The sequence below is a fragment of the Calypte anna genome, chromosome 7 (assembly GCF_003957555.1).
Source record: "Calypte anna isolate BGI_N300 chromosome 7, bCalAnn1_v1.p, whole genome shotgun sequence".
Lineage (NCBI taxonomy): Eukaryota > Metazoa > Chordata > Aves > Apodiformes > Trochilidae > Calypte > Calypte anna.
Window position 1 is genome coordinate 29,306,172 of NC_044253.1, and position 15,868 is coordinate 29,322,039.

Here is a 15,868-nt window from a genome sequence, read left to right on the forward strand (position 1 = left end):
AACAATGGCATTTGAGATGTTCTTTCCTTCCATTTTTTGTTGGTTATTGGTCTAGAAATTGTGAACCAAATATGTCCTTGTCTAGGCATACTAATAATGACATAGTCATTCAACAAATACCTGTAATGGCAAGAGAAGTGACAGTGAGACAAGATATTTCATAGGTAGAAGGAGGTTTCATTAAGCCAGGGCCTTGAACTTCCCTCACAAATTGCTCGGGCACACTCCAGACAGCAATTACATGAAACCACATCCATCCAGAGGTTAATGCTCCAGTTCTTTCCACCTTTTAACTCACAAAGAGTCCTTGCTTTGGTATTTCTGACTGAGTGTCTGCATTAGGTTTAGATTGTAACTCCTCTGTTGTAAATAGACAGGATTTTACCCACAGTACACAATTTGCAAGGTTTTTAGAACTGCAAAATCACATTGCTACTGGAAAGAGTTACCGGCACGGCCTTCTCCATTAGATACTTGCCACTAAGCAAAGGTCTGTTGAGTGTATAAAGAGGTGGTAGATCTTCTATCTCTGCTATCCTCTGGTATACGGCTCTGGATAGATGATCCCCATGATATAAACTCCCCAAGATGATGCTAGAGAAGTAAATTGGCTCCACAAAGAGGCTAAGTAAGGCTCCTTGAATACCCAATACGTTCCACCTAAGAGGGAGGGAAAAACAAAACAAAAAAACAAAAAAACACTTTCTTTTTAATGGAACAGGTAACATCTGCCAGACATAACAGCAGTCAATCACAACGGACCAGACTTTCAACCCTTCCTCTTGACTAGCACATGACTATGGTAGCAGAGCTATGACACCTGCCAGAACTTCAGAGATCAACTTGTGGGATGCTCAATGAAATCCTGAGTAAGATGACCTCTAGCAACAGGCCCACTGTCAGCATCCACTTCAGGAGCAGACTCCATAACTCTCCTTCCTCACTAACATGTCTGGTGATGCATTTTCCACCACCCTGCTGTGAGAGATGGACTGAATCATTCATTCAGAGAAAGCCTAACTGTGAGATTTTCACTCAAACAGTAGCTGATGCCTCTGAAAAGACACCTGGCACTGGGGAAGCCATCCTTCTTAGAAAGCAAGAAGGACTGTGTTTGCAAAACCTCAGCACCTCATTACCATAGGGGAAAGCATGTCCCTGACACCCCAGCTAAACTGCCCATATTTTGCTGTCAGAAAGGACACATGAAGTTGCTTGTAACATCCACAGGCAGGGAGAAAATTGAATCTGAAAACTGAACATATGCAAAGAGTGTGCATATTCTTTCCTCACTTTAGCTGCTTCATAAACTCCAACCATAAATCCCTGTCTGGACCACTTTAACCTACACTGGATCAGGTCCAGTGGCAGGAGTATAGCATGCACAGGAGCCACTTTTGTAGATCAGATCTAGTTTTGGCTCTCAACAGTCATACAAAGTGTTTTCTAAACCACAAAGTCTCCTGCAGAGCATTTTCACTGTCCTGGTCTGTGAGGTGTACTTGCAAACAGCTTGGCACTCATAAAACAGAATAGTTGAGTACAACTGCAACACCCGAACACAAGCAGCTGAAAAATTTGTTTTGGTGCTTGAATAAAATAGATGAGCGGAATGGAAGCTCTTGTGCTCAATAGAATGGTTGTCCTTATTAAAATGCTCATCCTAAACCAGGTTGCAAGGTTGTCCTTATTAAACAGGAAAGCTCAGATGCTGCTAACAGTGTTTCTTGCAGCTTGAGCTGGATAGCATGGCTTCACATCACTGTCAGTTCAGGCTAGAAACTAGAGAGCACAACTGCTTCACTGCTGCAAAAACTGAACTATGCATGTTGGCTACAAGACTTACAAAATAGCTTTTTAAAAAAAAAAAAAAAAAAAGTTGAACAAAAATTGCATTCCAAGGAAACAACTTCTTTGCATATCTTTACTGAGGATGAAAATGGAGGCAATGTGCATTAGCTTACTCACCTGTTATTAAAAAAGCTTGCCTTAATGAGTTAGTAAAAATACTGTGCTAATAAAAATAAGTCTCTTTTTTACATTGAATACGGGCATATTTTGTATAACACTGAAAGTGCAATTAGGAATCAAACATCAAGATACCAGGTGAAAATTATTGCTAGTCAGGGCCAAAATGCCTTTCTAAGGCATTGACCATCACTAGAATTTTGTAAGCACAGAGGTATTTCAAGTGCCAAATGAACCATAATAGTATGTTCTTTTTCTTTGCAGTATTGCCTACACCAAGCACAGAGAAACATATGGACTACTACAGACACAGATGATATGGAATAAATACCTAGAAAGAATTCAAGACTGAGCATTGCAAACTGGGCTCTTACAATTGTATCTGAAACTTGCAGATGTGCAAACCAAGCTTCCCTCAGTGAGCTACATTACATTTTACTTTTCATGAAAGGCACTTGAGTGACAGATAGACATTTTTTTAAAGGCCAAAACATTTCTCTGGCAAGCCCTAGCTACCTAAATAAAACCTCTGTCAAACCCTCTTCCCTGCTTCAGTCTTCAGTATTTCCAGAGCTTGTGTTTTGCTGCTTTCTCCCACATTTGGTGACCTTCTCTGGCACAGCATTTGAAAGATGAAGTTCATCTTAATAAACTTCTTTTGGTTAAGAGAAGAAGGAGAGGGGACACCTGAACAAGCTTTTGCAAGGTGAACTGTAGGAACTGGTATTACAAAAGCTCCCCTGTGTCTGTCCACATGCCTGCTGCTTTGCTGGAGTGTGCTGCTCAGGAGAACTGGATTCAGAGCAGCTGGACTGCAGCAAGGACAAGCTTTGCAGAAATCATCCATAAAACCAAAGCCTTAGGCTCTTACTATTGATTAGGCAGGGCTGGATAGTGGTTAGGTTTATAAAACTAGCTTTACATTTCAATTATTATTACAAAAGAACATATATTTATCTTTAGAAATATATGCTTGTATCAGAAGCTGGCAATAACACATCAATAGCCATGGAATCCAAATCAAGTTCTTTAGGTTGTAACAGCATAAAAAGGAAGGACTGCACCAAAACCTTCTTGTTGTTCCTTTTTTATACTGTACTTCTTTCTGTCCAACAGTAATTTCTCACTTCCATTAGCATGTATAAGAAAAATAGCCTTTATAGATATAAACTGAGGAGAAGCTACACCAATACCATGCATCAGTTTTTGATATGCTCCTGAAGTGGTAAAACTGCCTTGTCCTCACAGCTCACAAGCACAAATTGTCAGAATGCATGCCAAGAAATGCTGCCAATCTAGGAGCAACCTTTACTGGAACCACAACTTCTTTTGAAGTTAATGGGCCAAATTTTGCATTTCACTACAGAACATGAGGTGCAGAGCAGAAAGAGCAAAATTTGTTAAAGAAAGCTTCATAAAGTCAGCACTGCCTTTCCAGTGAAACAATTAAACAGAGGATTTTGTTCTTCAGATTAAAAATAGTATCAGAAAAGAGTTAGATAAGTGAAGCAACTTAAAACTAGCTTACAAACTCAATCCTTCCCAAGCTCAGATGTAGTTTATAACAGAGAAATGAACCTTTCAACACTGCAGCTGAGTGAACAAGACCCTGGCTGCAGGGTAGCTAGTTCAGGAGAATTTGAGGGCTCAAGAAAGCAATGATGGAAGACATCACTCCCATCACTAATTCAGCAGTTTAAATGTTTAAATTTCTCCTGCACTGGCTTCCAAGTAAAATGACCTGACCTCAGATCCAGTCTTACTGGGCAAAACCCAAAGCAGACTGAACCTGTACTGTGTCTTCTCTCACCAGGAAAATGGCACCATGTTTGCAACAGAGAAAACCATCAAAGCATCACATCAAGGGCAAAGTACATAGGGAAGAGATGTGCTACCAGGAAGACCATCTTGACAGGCAGGGGGACATCCTCCAACGTAAAACTTACCACTGGAAAAATCAGAGATTTTAGCTCAGTCTTAGCTGAGTGTAAAACTAATGCCTCTTATGACAGTATTTTACATATTCTGTGTGTTGTGCTTTAAGTTCCTTCATGACTTTTCTTTTACAGCCTTTCTAAAACTTAAAAATAAATCTGACATCTAAAATAAAAGCTTCTAGATTGACTTAAAACACGAACCATGGGATTTAGGTCCATACTGCCAGCACTTATATACAGATGCCTTGATGTGAGCTGAGGGTCTAGAGCTCATTATAGTTAATGGTGATTTACTCAGCAGCAAAGTACAACCAAGGTTGCTGGGAGTAGTTCTCTGACAACAGGTTGGCCATCTAATGCCAGGGAAACTGGGGAACCTGCAACTTGGAAAAGCAACCTGACATGATGCCAGAAAGTTCAAAGACATATTTCATAGAATCATAGAATCATAGAATTGGCTGGGTTGGAAGGGACCTCAGAGATCATCGAGTCCAACCCCCAATATTTACTCATCCTGAACTGGCTTTACACTTCTGAGCTGCCTTCTGTGACTAAGAAGATCAGAGTCACCAAGCTGTTTGACTCACTCTCTACCAGAGGCTTGTTGGGGTGATATTTAAGCCATACCATGTTTGATGAGGCAATGACACTTCAAAAGCTTTTCTAGCAGCCATTAGAAAAGTCCTTAAGCATGAGAAGGGGAACAAAAGCTGCAAATGAAAACCACAGCTCTCCTTTTTCCTCAGACAGGCCCACCAACATGGCACAATGGCCCAACACACTGCCTAGATTAGGGTGTTAAGGGCATTCCCATCACTACAGATATGTACTATTGCTACTTGCTGGGGACAAGGAAAAGGAAATTAGGATCTTTTTCTGACTATCTGGCTACTGAGCAGCTCCAAACAGTTAAAAAGCATGAGGATGACCGTGAAAAGATGTAATCTGCTGCTGCTATTAAGTGTGAGTTGAATCCCAGCATGTCCCCAGGGCCCTGCCTGACTGAAGAAGACTGCCAGTCACCACCTTTATCCTTCTCAGTCTCCTAATTTTATTGCTTATACAGCTCTTGATGAAGTCAAATCAGTGACACTAATCAAGTTTGTTTTGTTTTGTTACAAAACCCACAACAGAACAAAACAAAAAAACAAAAATAATCAAACAAAAAACAAACCAGAAAAAAACCCCCAACCCCTGGCCTTGTATTTTGAAGAGGGAGTTTCTTTAGTCTGGTTTCCAGCACAGGGCCACCAGCCACTGAGGCAGGGAGATGCAGCACCTGGGCATGAGTGCTGGGGTTCTCCTAAAAAACTTTCTCCATCAGTGAATATAATACCTAAAACAAACTCCTAAGTCCAGCTGAAAGTTAGCTTGCTTTTAGAAAGGACAAATGATACATTTTCCTGCACATAGTCTTGGTGATCACAGTGGGGCCACCCTGCTGAGGAAAATTATATAAGATGGAGCAAACTGTGTGAGAAGCAGTAACTTACACTTGGCCTGACCAACACAGAACATGTCATCTTTGAGTAACCTCTTATTATTCCTTTCTAAATGTATATTTTCATATATTCATTTATTCACTGTTTGCTATGCAGAATAAATAGTGCACAATTTCTTATAGCAGTCTTATTTGGTATCAAGCTTCTTATTTTGAGAAATATCCATCAAAGCTGTACCAGTAGATCATCTTTTTTGAGTAAGTCTTCTTTCTTAACTAAAAACTGCTTTCTATTGAGTATTTTGTTTACTATGAAAATTCACCCATCTGAAAAATTTCAGGTGCAAACCAAAGACTACTTCAATTCAGAAACACTGCTGAGATAAGAGTAGAGCTTGAGGTGCCTTGTATCTCCACTGCAGTCCACAGTTCCCCATGCAGTGAGACCAACAGATCAACTACTCCCTGTCATCAAGATTTTGCCATGTCATGTACCTCATTTATGGAGTAATCTTGTGCCCAAGCTTCCAGAGAAATATCCTTCAAACCACTGCATCTCTCCACCTACACAGATTAGAGCCCAAAAATGATCTCTGCAGATCTGTGTACAGGCCTCTCCATTTACACAGAGTTTACTCTCTGTGTAATGTGCTCATCTGTGGTTTTATAGATGAGCATCACATTGGGGAATGTTTCATGAGAAGTTAAGTGATTATTTGAAGCCAAAAACTTAAAATGAATGCAGGCAGTAAAACATATCAAAAGGAGAATGAAAAAAATAAGATACCATAAAGTATCATGGAACAAGTTTAGGATATATTTAAAACAAATGTACGTATACTAATATCCCAAAACAGTTAATCTGGTCACAGAAAACACCCTAACACCGTCCTGCAGTGTGCCACCAGGCACTAATACACTCACATAATCCTGTTCTAATGCTTTTGACCCAAATGGGATTACACTCATGGCCTTTCTGTTTTTCTCACCATTTTGTCCTGGTTTCTCCTACCAGGCTCAGGAGGGTGCAAACAGCACATTGCAACAAAGCATTCAGAGGCTGGAAATAGCAGCTTGGATTACACATATAATCCACGCAGATAAAGCTGTTCAGATACAAGGAGTATTCCTGCTTGTGCAATTCTATACCCCAAATTTATCCACATCTTTTCCAGGCTGGGACTGTGAACCTTTGGGAAAGCACAGTGGAAATTCCCAGGGCTCAGTCATACTAGAGGACTGACTGCTGGACACTACAGAGCAATTAATTCTTTCAAATGTACATGGACAAAACACGGTCAAAAGTGTCAGGGAAATGTTAAAAAAAAAAAAAAAAAAAAAAAAAAGAAAAAAAGAAAAGAAAAAAAAGGAATATGAAAATTTGGGCCTCCTTACCCGTCATACAGTCTTTGTTCTGTGTCAAGGGGTTCTATTTGCTTCCTTCACTGGCACAAACAAAATTATTCCCATTAGCCCCAAGGAGAGGTGACAGCTAGCTACGCAAGCGAGAGATGGATTCTGTTCTGCATCACACAAAATCAACAAAACAGTCAAATGTGTTCTAGCTCAACAACTGTCTTCATTTTTTTTTTTATTTGCACTAATATCAATGATGATGTGATACCAGAAGTCAAATGAATGTGGCACGATTACCCTGTTGAGTGGTTGGGAAAAGTTCCTGGCATGAAGCTAGGGAATTTATTCAGTGAATTTCATTGAAAATATTATAAAAGAAACAGAAATTTCATTTTTGTAGAATAATCTTTCAACAACTCACTGACCTAGCTTCTGAAAATCCCTGTCCATTGATGCTAGGGGGCTTTAAACTAAAGTAAAATGTCCTCCTCCAGGAGAGATGCTGATTGCTTGAGACAAGACAAGAGGAAAAAAGCAATTACATAACCTTCCTCTTATATTTTTGATTTTGGCATATGCAGTTTACAAGAATAGTTCCAACTTAAAACACCTAATAAATTTTGAATCAGACCAACTGTAACTTGATAAAACAGAAGAGCTGTTTTATTTTAAAAAAATAAGTAAAATAGCATCAGTTGAAAAACCTAGCATTTCTCATATATTTTTCAGCAACACAGAGGCTTCAAACACACAGACTCATTAAAAAAAATTATGTTGCAACACTTCAGTACCTCTCATACTTCTCCTAAATTTTTGGGGGGTAATTATTTGAAAACAAAAAAATGTCTTTCAATCTTTGTCAAAAAGGACAACAGATAAGGAATTGCATAAAGCATAAATAAAATTGCTAGAACTAGAAAACAAATATGTAATTAGAGTAAAAGTATTTAAAATAAAATAAATATAATTTTAAAGTTAAAAACTAAAAGTGCCCCTCAATTATGATGGGTTTTGATTGGTTTTTTTTTAAATTGGAACACTTTTTCTTAGTATAAAATAATACTACTCTAAATCTCTCCATGGGATGGGACATGTGTATTTTGTTACCATAGAATCACAGACTGGTTCAGGTTGGAAGGGACCTTTAAATACCAACAGCCCCTCTGCCATGAAGCATGGGCACCTTCCACTAGACCAGACTGCTCCAATCCCCATCCAACCTGGCCTTCCACTACTTCCAGGGATGGGGCAAGGATGTATCATCAGAGGAAGCTATCCAAATGTAATTAATGTAATATATTTATTGCACTGTTTTGCTAATGTTATATTGCTTTAGGGGAAAAAAAAAAAAACAAAAAAACCCCCATTCCTCTGCTATTTCCCAGTGATATGATTACAAGACAAAGCTGTCATGGCTTGAAGTAGCTGGAATGATGGATCATGATTTCACCTTGCCTCTGAAGCCAGCAGGTCTGACACCACAAATGAAGAATCAGAACTTTATCACTGGAGTTACAACCACCCCACACTACGTGTAAGCAATGCCATAAGCCAATCAATGACCTACACCTTCACTGCAGGCAGCATGCAACCCTCCGTTAGTGATAAAAAGCAGTAAGGAATGAAGCATTTTATGTCTCACCTTGCTATCTTGTCACTGCAGGACATGGTAAGTAGCCTTTCTCCTTGCAAGACACCATCCCAGGTCTGGATGGTGGTGGTAGAGCGCACAGGGATGGTCCCTTCCCCAGATTCTATTTTTGTCCTTAGCTGGCCTCTGGCTTTGCGGTTTGGATGCCTGTCGCCTTGATCTAAATGACAAAAATAGCTTACAATCAGCTGAGAACTGATTCTCACAGTGTTTTACAGATAGCATCTCAATAATTAGAGTCAATTACAGATATCTGCCTGCGTAATTGCTGGCTTGCATAACAATTTCTATTGCTCCCTGTAAATAAGCTACAGCATCCGGCATCTCTCAGAAATGCTGTCTTCTGAAACACACTTGCAATGAAACAAGCTTTCCCCAAAGGAGCAGTAGGCAGCAGGTAGCTCTTGAGGTATGTTCTGCATGTTACAGCATTAGAATGAAGTTAATGGACAGGTAAGAAAGGGGGAGGCAGACAACCACTGTTAAAAGATGGAAACAGTGAAAGAGTTTGGTTAGTTCTTCACAAATACTTGCTGACTCACTGGCTTATCTTGGCTAGCATTCATCCTCTTCAAGACCACATGGTGGATCAGTCTACACTTAACTTCCACCACACAGGAACAACAGCTCAGATTTTTTTGGAGAGATCTTTGTCTAACACACATCTACACTAAAAGGAAATAAGACACCTAGATTTTAACTGTGCCACTTGTACATGCTCAAATACCCCTTTACACTCCCTCGCGTGAGCAGGACTGCTGTCATACCCTCCTGGGCTGCTTCGTGTGGTGAGAAGATCCTAGCATCACCACAAGGAGATGTGCTGATATAGAGATGAAACTGCACGTTCTCTTTCAGCTTGAACCCGCCTCGCTCCGATCTGATAAAAATGGACTTTTGTTGATCATCTTTATTGCTGAAACAGAGGGTGAAGCTAGAGTCAAAACTGGCATTTATACATAAATAACAGTAAGCTGGAAGCCTTAATAGGCATTAAAAACAAACACAGGACCACTAGAAACCTAGTATAAATCTAACAGTTATTACAAATAAACAAGACATATAATCAAGACAAGAAATAGAGACCTTGACATCCTCCCAATGAGCTTCCAGGCACTTACCAGCAAATGAAACATAACTACCCTTCAGCCCAATCGAAATGATTTTGATTTACATGCTTACAGTTCAAAAAATTATTGCCAATTATTTTTCTGTCCTCTCCTCTCTTGACTGACACCTAACTGAATACAGGGCTTTGTTAAAGTCAGACTTGAGGGGAAAGGGCCTGAGCTTTCAAACACCCTAATGCAACATAAAAAATGTTTCACACTGAAATAATTAAGGCAGATGTTTTACACAGATTTTCAGCTCCATGTGATCAGCTCATCTTCCTTTTTCCTCCAGCTTACCTGAGATAAAGTTCAAGTTGTGTATACAGAAATTTAAGCAGGCACCGTCGAGAAACAATTTCTGCATGACAGTCATTTAGTGCAAGACCACGATCACTCATGTATTCACCATTGATGCATTTTGTTCCTGTGGAAACACTTATTACCAGGGCATCTTTCACATCTGTACCTGCAAAACAAAATTGGAGGAAGAAGAGGGAATTAATATCACAAATAATCATCCTGCAGAACCCAAACAAGACTCTTTTTCTCTGTTGGTTGCTTCTTTTTAATGACTTCAATTTTCTTCTGATATTTTCTTTAAAGTAAAAGCTTCACTCAGCCACACCCTCCCTGTACCAGTACAGTCTATGGTTCTGGTGAGTTCTTCAAGATGGAGTTGAGATGGATTAGAAATTGAAAACCTGCAGGGAAAAATTGCTGTTTCAGAAAGAGTTATTAAAGTCTGAGCTCCAAAGACAGTGCTTCTTTCCTGAGCTCTAGGAAGCCATGTAGCTTCCAGCAGGACCTTTTGGCCATCATGCAGAGATCCACACTCACTTTAGAAATCTGAGAGGCTCCAAGTTACTGCATAGTGACACGTTCTGGAAGGGTATTAAGCCAACAACAGGAAACGTAAGGCTGGGGAATGAAGAAGTTTAAATGCCTAAACCACTGTAAAGCTTATCAGCACCATAGTGCTTAGACATGTAGTTTTTGCTATTAAATAATTCCCTACAAAGTAATTTAAAAATACTATTTGGGATGCTCTATATACAGAGAACTGTCCTTATCCCACCCAGAAAACCCCAAACCAGTCAGCTGCATGAAGAATACAGAAAGACAGGTCAAAATCACAGAATCACAGAATTAGCTGGGTTGGAAAAGACCTTCAAGATCATCATCAAGTCCAACCATTAACATAACACTGACAAGACCTTTACTAAACCTTATCCCTAAGTACTATGTCTGTACAACTCTTAAACACCTTCAGGGATGGTGGCTTCACCACTCCCCTGAGGTCAGCCTATTCCAATGCTTGATAGCCATTTCAGTGAAGAAATTCTTCCTAACATCCAATTTAAGTCTCCCCTGGAGCAACTTGAGGCCATTAAACGTTACATCATTGTAACATCAAATGTTTATCTCTAGGAAAATGCTCAGCAAAAAAAGGTCCAATAGACCTCACTAATTCCTCTGAAGCTCTCAAGGACTGATCAGCGGAGGCAGAAAGAGGATCCTCCCATACCCAGCTGTCTGCACAACAGCAGTGCCAGTATGTAAGGGGTGTAGACAGCAATTAGCAAGGGAACTGGTAACTGAGTAATTAAAAAGGTAATTGAGACAAGGGCCATTAGAGCTTCACATTCCTGAGGAAATATATGGCCTTACAAAAAGCAAACCTAGAACCAGCTGCCCACTCCTGCCCATGGGGTTGGAGGAGAAGCCCATGGAGGAGAAGCAGAGAGCTAAACCCCTCCATGACACAGGACTGTGCAATGGGATCATCTGATTCCAGGGGTTCCAGAGACACCAACCCATGCAAAGATATTTTCTAATTCTGTGTAAAACTAGCTTGGCAGTTAATCAAAATGAATTCCCATGTTAGATAAGTTAATTCTTTGGTCATCTGGGAATTACAGACATAGAAACATAATTACAATAAAAACTTGCAAAATGACACAAAGTACACTAAATAAAACTAAAGATGCTCCTTTCAGAGCTTTGCATTTGGGGATAAAACAGTGTTAGTACTACACCAGCATTTTGGTTGTCACTGAGCAATGCTTGAGGAGCATCAAAAATCTTTCTCCAAGCCCCCCAAAGGCCACTGTGTTATGAGTGGGTAAGAAAAAGGGAGGGGACACAGCTGGGACAGCTGAGCCAAAGTGATCAAGGGATGTCCTACACCACCAGTGTTGTGCTCAGCAAGAAGAGCTCGGGGAAAGGAAGAGAGGACATTTGAGATGATGGTGTTCATCTATCCACAAGTCTTCTCAGCCTCCTCCTTGTCCCTTCAGAGAAGGCAGGGAGTGAGAGACTGAGTAGCTGTTGGACTGCTGGCCAGGGTCAGCTCACCATGGATGCCTTGTGACAGAGTTTGGACCACACTGTCCCCTTTTCACATTGCCCTGTTCTTAGAGCACTCATGTTATCACCTACCCTTAGCAGCACCTCCAGATCTCTCTGCTCTGTGGAGGAAGGAGGTCTCTACAAACACCCTCCCAGGAGGGAAGGGTTGGCATTGCCCAAATCTCCAAGGAAAGGCTGTATCAGGAATTATCACCAATACCCATCTGAGGCATACAACTAACTGCAGACATTTCATGACAGGCCCAAAATGAATGTTCATGAATGTTCAAAATCAATGGTTCAGATGGGTTAAAGACCTAAACCTTAGCCTGAGGAAAAATTCATCAGCAGCATGGTCACAGGTCAGCTCAGGGCAGAATGTCACTGGTCTGGGTGATCTGGTAGAATGTGGATCTCATGCCAGGGATCAGAGAACATTACCAATGCTTGCACATGCACAGCTGCCAACACATAGGCTGCTTTCTTCAGATATTTTTACTAAAATGACTGAGGCACAAGGCACTAAGAATAAAATATAGCAATAAAATAACAGAGTGCAAAACCTTAAAGACGTGGGAAGCAAGCATAATTTCTTACATAATATGCCAAAACCTAAGAATGGCATCTGTGTGACTGATGGAGTGAAATTTATTTTAGGTTTACTTCTAAATAGTTGCAGGATTTGTTTTGAAAGGTACATGGATTTTGCAGACCATAAGTTATCTCAGAAGTCTCAATCAGGCAGAAGACAGGAATTCTGTGGAAACAGAGTTATCTGTAGGTCTAATTTTATTGTAATTAACTTCAGCCAAGATTTAATTGCTATATTTAGTGCACCTTGAAGATTAAATAGTAAAAATATATTTCAGTAATTGTTTCACCTGCAGGAAAAAGAGATTAGTTTCCTAGCATGCAAACAAAACTCTCATATTTGTGGAGTTAAAATAGTACTTTTTCTTTACCTGTTGTCATGACAACTCCAGCAAGGACTTTTCTTCGTGCGTGTGGAGATGTGAAATTTTCTGTCAAGTCACTGAATTTATCTACAACCAAGCGTGCAACAGCATCTGCTAAAACCTGTTTGAAGACACAGAAAGTCACATTAGAAAACTTTAAAAATAATTTAAAAATTACAGCAGCATAAGCTTATAAAGATTCACACATCTAAATGATTTGACACAATAAATTTAAACAAGTGGACACTGAGACACCAGCAGTATGTCAAGGAGGTGGCTGGCTCTAATTTTCAGGCATATTGAACACTCGTGGCTCTTTAGAAGAGGGTGCAGAGCATCTGTTAAAACAGGATCAGACAGCCCTAAGTCAGGCCTTGAAGTGCCCAATGCTCATGATTGTTATGAACATCTGAGGTTTAGGAGAACAACTGGATCAACAGATAAGTCTGTGCTTTCATGCTCAAACCTCAAAACACATAATTTCAGTATCTTCAACACTAGACCTGACAAGATTGAAGCATAAAAAAACTTGTTCTTCAAACCAACATGTAAACCTTTTGTAACATTTAAGTTCATCATCTAGCTATTACATAAAGAAAGAACATATCTGTTTTTAACACTGGTTAATACCTTTCTATTTCTTATTTTCAGAAGATGTACACAAATCTAGGAATAGAAAATGTCAATGTATAATCTGAAATAAGCACTCTCAAAATTAGGAAGGATTTATCTCTCACCTTCAGGAAAACTCCCCTCACCACCAAATCACAGCCTTGTTATATCTTGTCACCAGGGTTAGCAAGAAACTTTGGTCAGACTGTATGGGAGGGGGGGTATTTCTAAGATTAAAGAAAACTTCAAAATACCAGTCTTACCCTTGTTAGATGATGATTCAGTTCAACACTGCAGCTAATCTCACCTGCTGGAACCCTAATAGCTAAAAGAGATGACTCAAGATCAAATTCTTGAATTTTCAACTGAAAGGAAACAGAAAACCAGGGAATTCCGGTTGTTCCAAAGGGAGCAGTTGAGAAAGGCAAGTTCCATGGTAGACAGCATGATAAGCAGTCAGCAGGCTGGCAGGGGAGATGTGGCAGCCCATTCCCACCCAATTTCTGCCAGGATCAGAAAGGTGGAGAGGGGAAGCAGACAGCTGGGGAATGAGCTGAGGTCCCTATCTCAAAGCTCTCTACAGAGTTTGATCCAACTCTCTACGTGTGTCAGCTGGTGGGCAATGTAAAATCCTGGTGAATAACATCATGATGGAATATTACATTGCAGAGTAGTGAAATAAACTTTTCCACATAGGGATGGGCCTGAGCCTACCATGTCCTGAGCTGCATCAAAAGCAGTGTGGCCAGCAGGACAAGGGAAGGGATTCTCACTCTCTGCTCTGTACTGTTACACCTGCAGGACTGTGTTGAGTTCAGAGCCCCCAGCACAAGGAGCACATGGAGTTCCTGGAGAGTAAGTAACAAAGGAGGTAACAAAGATGCTCAGAGGGCTGAAGCATCTCTGCTATGAAGACAGGCTGAGAGAGTTGGGGTTGTTCAGCCTGGAGAAGAGAAGGCTCTGGGGAGACCTTAGAGCACCGTACAGCACCTGATGGGGCTGCAGGAAAGCTGAGGAGGGACTTTGTACGAGAGCCCGGAGTGATAGGAAAAAAAATAACTGCCTGAAACCAGGCAGATATATTAAAGATTGTTTTAGCACATTTCATACCTAAGTTGCATGACAACAGGTACGTGGTAAGGAATAAACACTATTAAATGTCTACAGAATTTGTTACTAAGGCTTTGGTCTTTTATTAGTCTACTCCTCTGATAATTGAGAACCATCCTCTCCTCCCAAGTGGTCAATTACATTAACATAGTTAAGAGTCACTGGGTGAACAGAAGAGATGGGGAGAAGGCAGGATGCGAACAAATGACTGCAGTGCCCAGAACAAGTTACTGGCCTAAAATTATGTCCTTGCTGTCTTCATCTCAAAACCAAAGACTTGAAACTGTCTCTACATGAAGTCCAGGCCACTGAGCAGCCTGGGTGGGGCTCTTTTACTTTTCAATCTGACTTTACTCCCTTTCATACAAATAAATACTAATTGGGACAGAAACTGAACTCCTGTCTCACCTTCCCAGTGAGTGCCCTAACACCTGACACAAAGTTTCTCTATCCCTGCTCCTGCATTAAATTATTATTCAGAGTTGGGTAATTTAAAAAAGGAAAGACCTAAAATAGCTGACAGTTTGCTCATCAAGGCATGCGAGCTCAGAGCTATTTCAGGTGTGTTGTTCCTTTCTCTGATGAAATTACAGTGGATTCACTCCTTTTCTACACATACAGACTGATCTGACAGCAACATTGTAGCAGACACATCCCGACCACCCATGGCTTAAAATATTCTGAAGCTCCTGAAGTTCAGGTCTGTTTGGATCCAAAGGAAAGACATTGCCAGGACATACGCTGAGAAGCACCCGTGCAGTGGGACCAACACCCATGGGAGCAGGGGCACTGTGTGGGCTCTCCCTGGGGAACTCAACCATCTTTTGTGCTCTCCTTGGATTCCCAGGGATCCCTTCTCAAGCACAAATATTCTCCCCTTCAGATTTATTTGTTCTTGCCTTCAGGTTTTGGGCTTATATGAACTTTCACAAACTGATGAGCAGTGGCAGTGCCCACAGTAGGTAAATTCCATTACTTCTCCTCTGACAGTGACCAGCACACACAATTGGGAGAACTGGAAACATTTACACTAATAAAAAAAGGCAATTATTTTCTAGTGCTCCAGAGCTTCCCATATTTATTTAAAGGTCCTACTCCCAGGCTGTAAATTCTCTCCATGCTTATGCAAATAAATGTTCTACATTTCTGTCAATTCCACAGCAATTATTCCAACATATTCCTCATTAATTCCCATGAACACATCCAGTATTCTCTTTTTCTTAGCTTTTAATCCATTACATTCTCGTTCTCCTTTATACACCAAGAAGTCTATTGCAATAAACTACCTAAAGTTCCTCAGCACTTCTGTAGAAGCAGCTTTCCCAGATCTTGGATCACTGTCATCATTCATCTGTATATCTTTTCCATATTTGAAT

The 15,868-nt window shown here is 40.4% G+C and overlaps 1 protein-coding gene across 2 annotated transcripts in view; it reads right to left on the reverse strand.

Moving 5' to 3' along the window:
* Positions 1-595: 595 nt before the first annotated feature.
* The window catches only part of ADARB1 (adenosine deaminase RNA specific B1), a 58,810-nt gene continuing 43,537 nt past the window's right edge, over positions 596-15,868 (reverse strand). The window contains exons 5-10 of one of the 2 annotated variants that reach the window (XR_003987768.1): positions 12,777-12,891; positions 9,763-9,931; positions 9,121-9,269; positions 8,345-8,513; positions 6,742-6,869; positions 596-660 (exon numbers count right to left, since the gene is read on the reverse strand). Coding sequence is in view for 1 of the 2 variants with exons in the window: in XM_030454690.1 (XP_030310550.1) it covers positions 8,341-8,513; positions 9,121-9,269; positions 9,763-9,931; positions 12,777-12,891 (606 nt within the window). In the remaining variant the exon portion in view is untranslated. Of the gene's footprint in view, positions 661-6,741; positions 6,870-8,340; positions 8,514-9,120; positions 9,270-9,762; positions 9,932-12,776; positions 12,892-15,868 lie in introns of those variants that run through there. The other variant, XM_030454690.1, reaches the window with a different exon arrangement.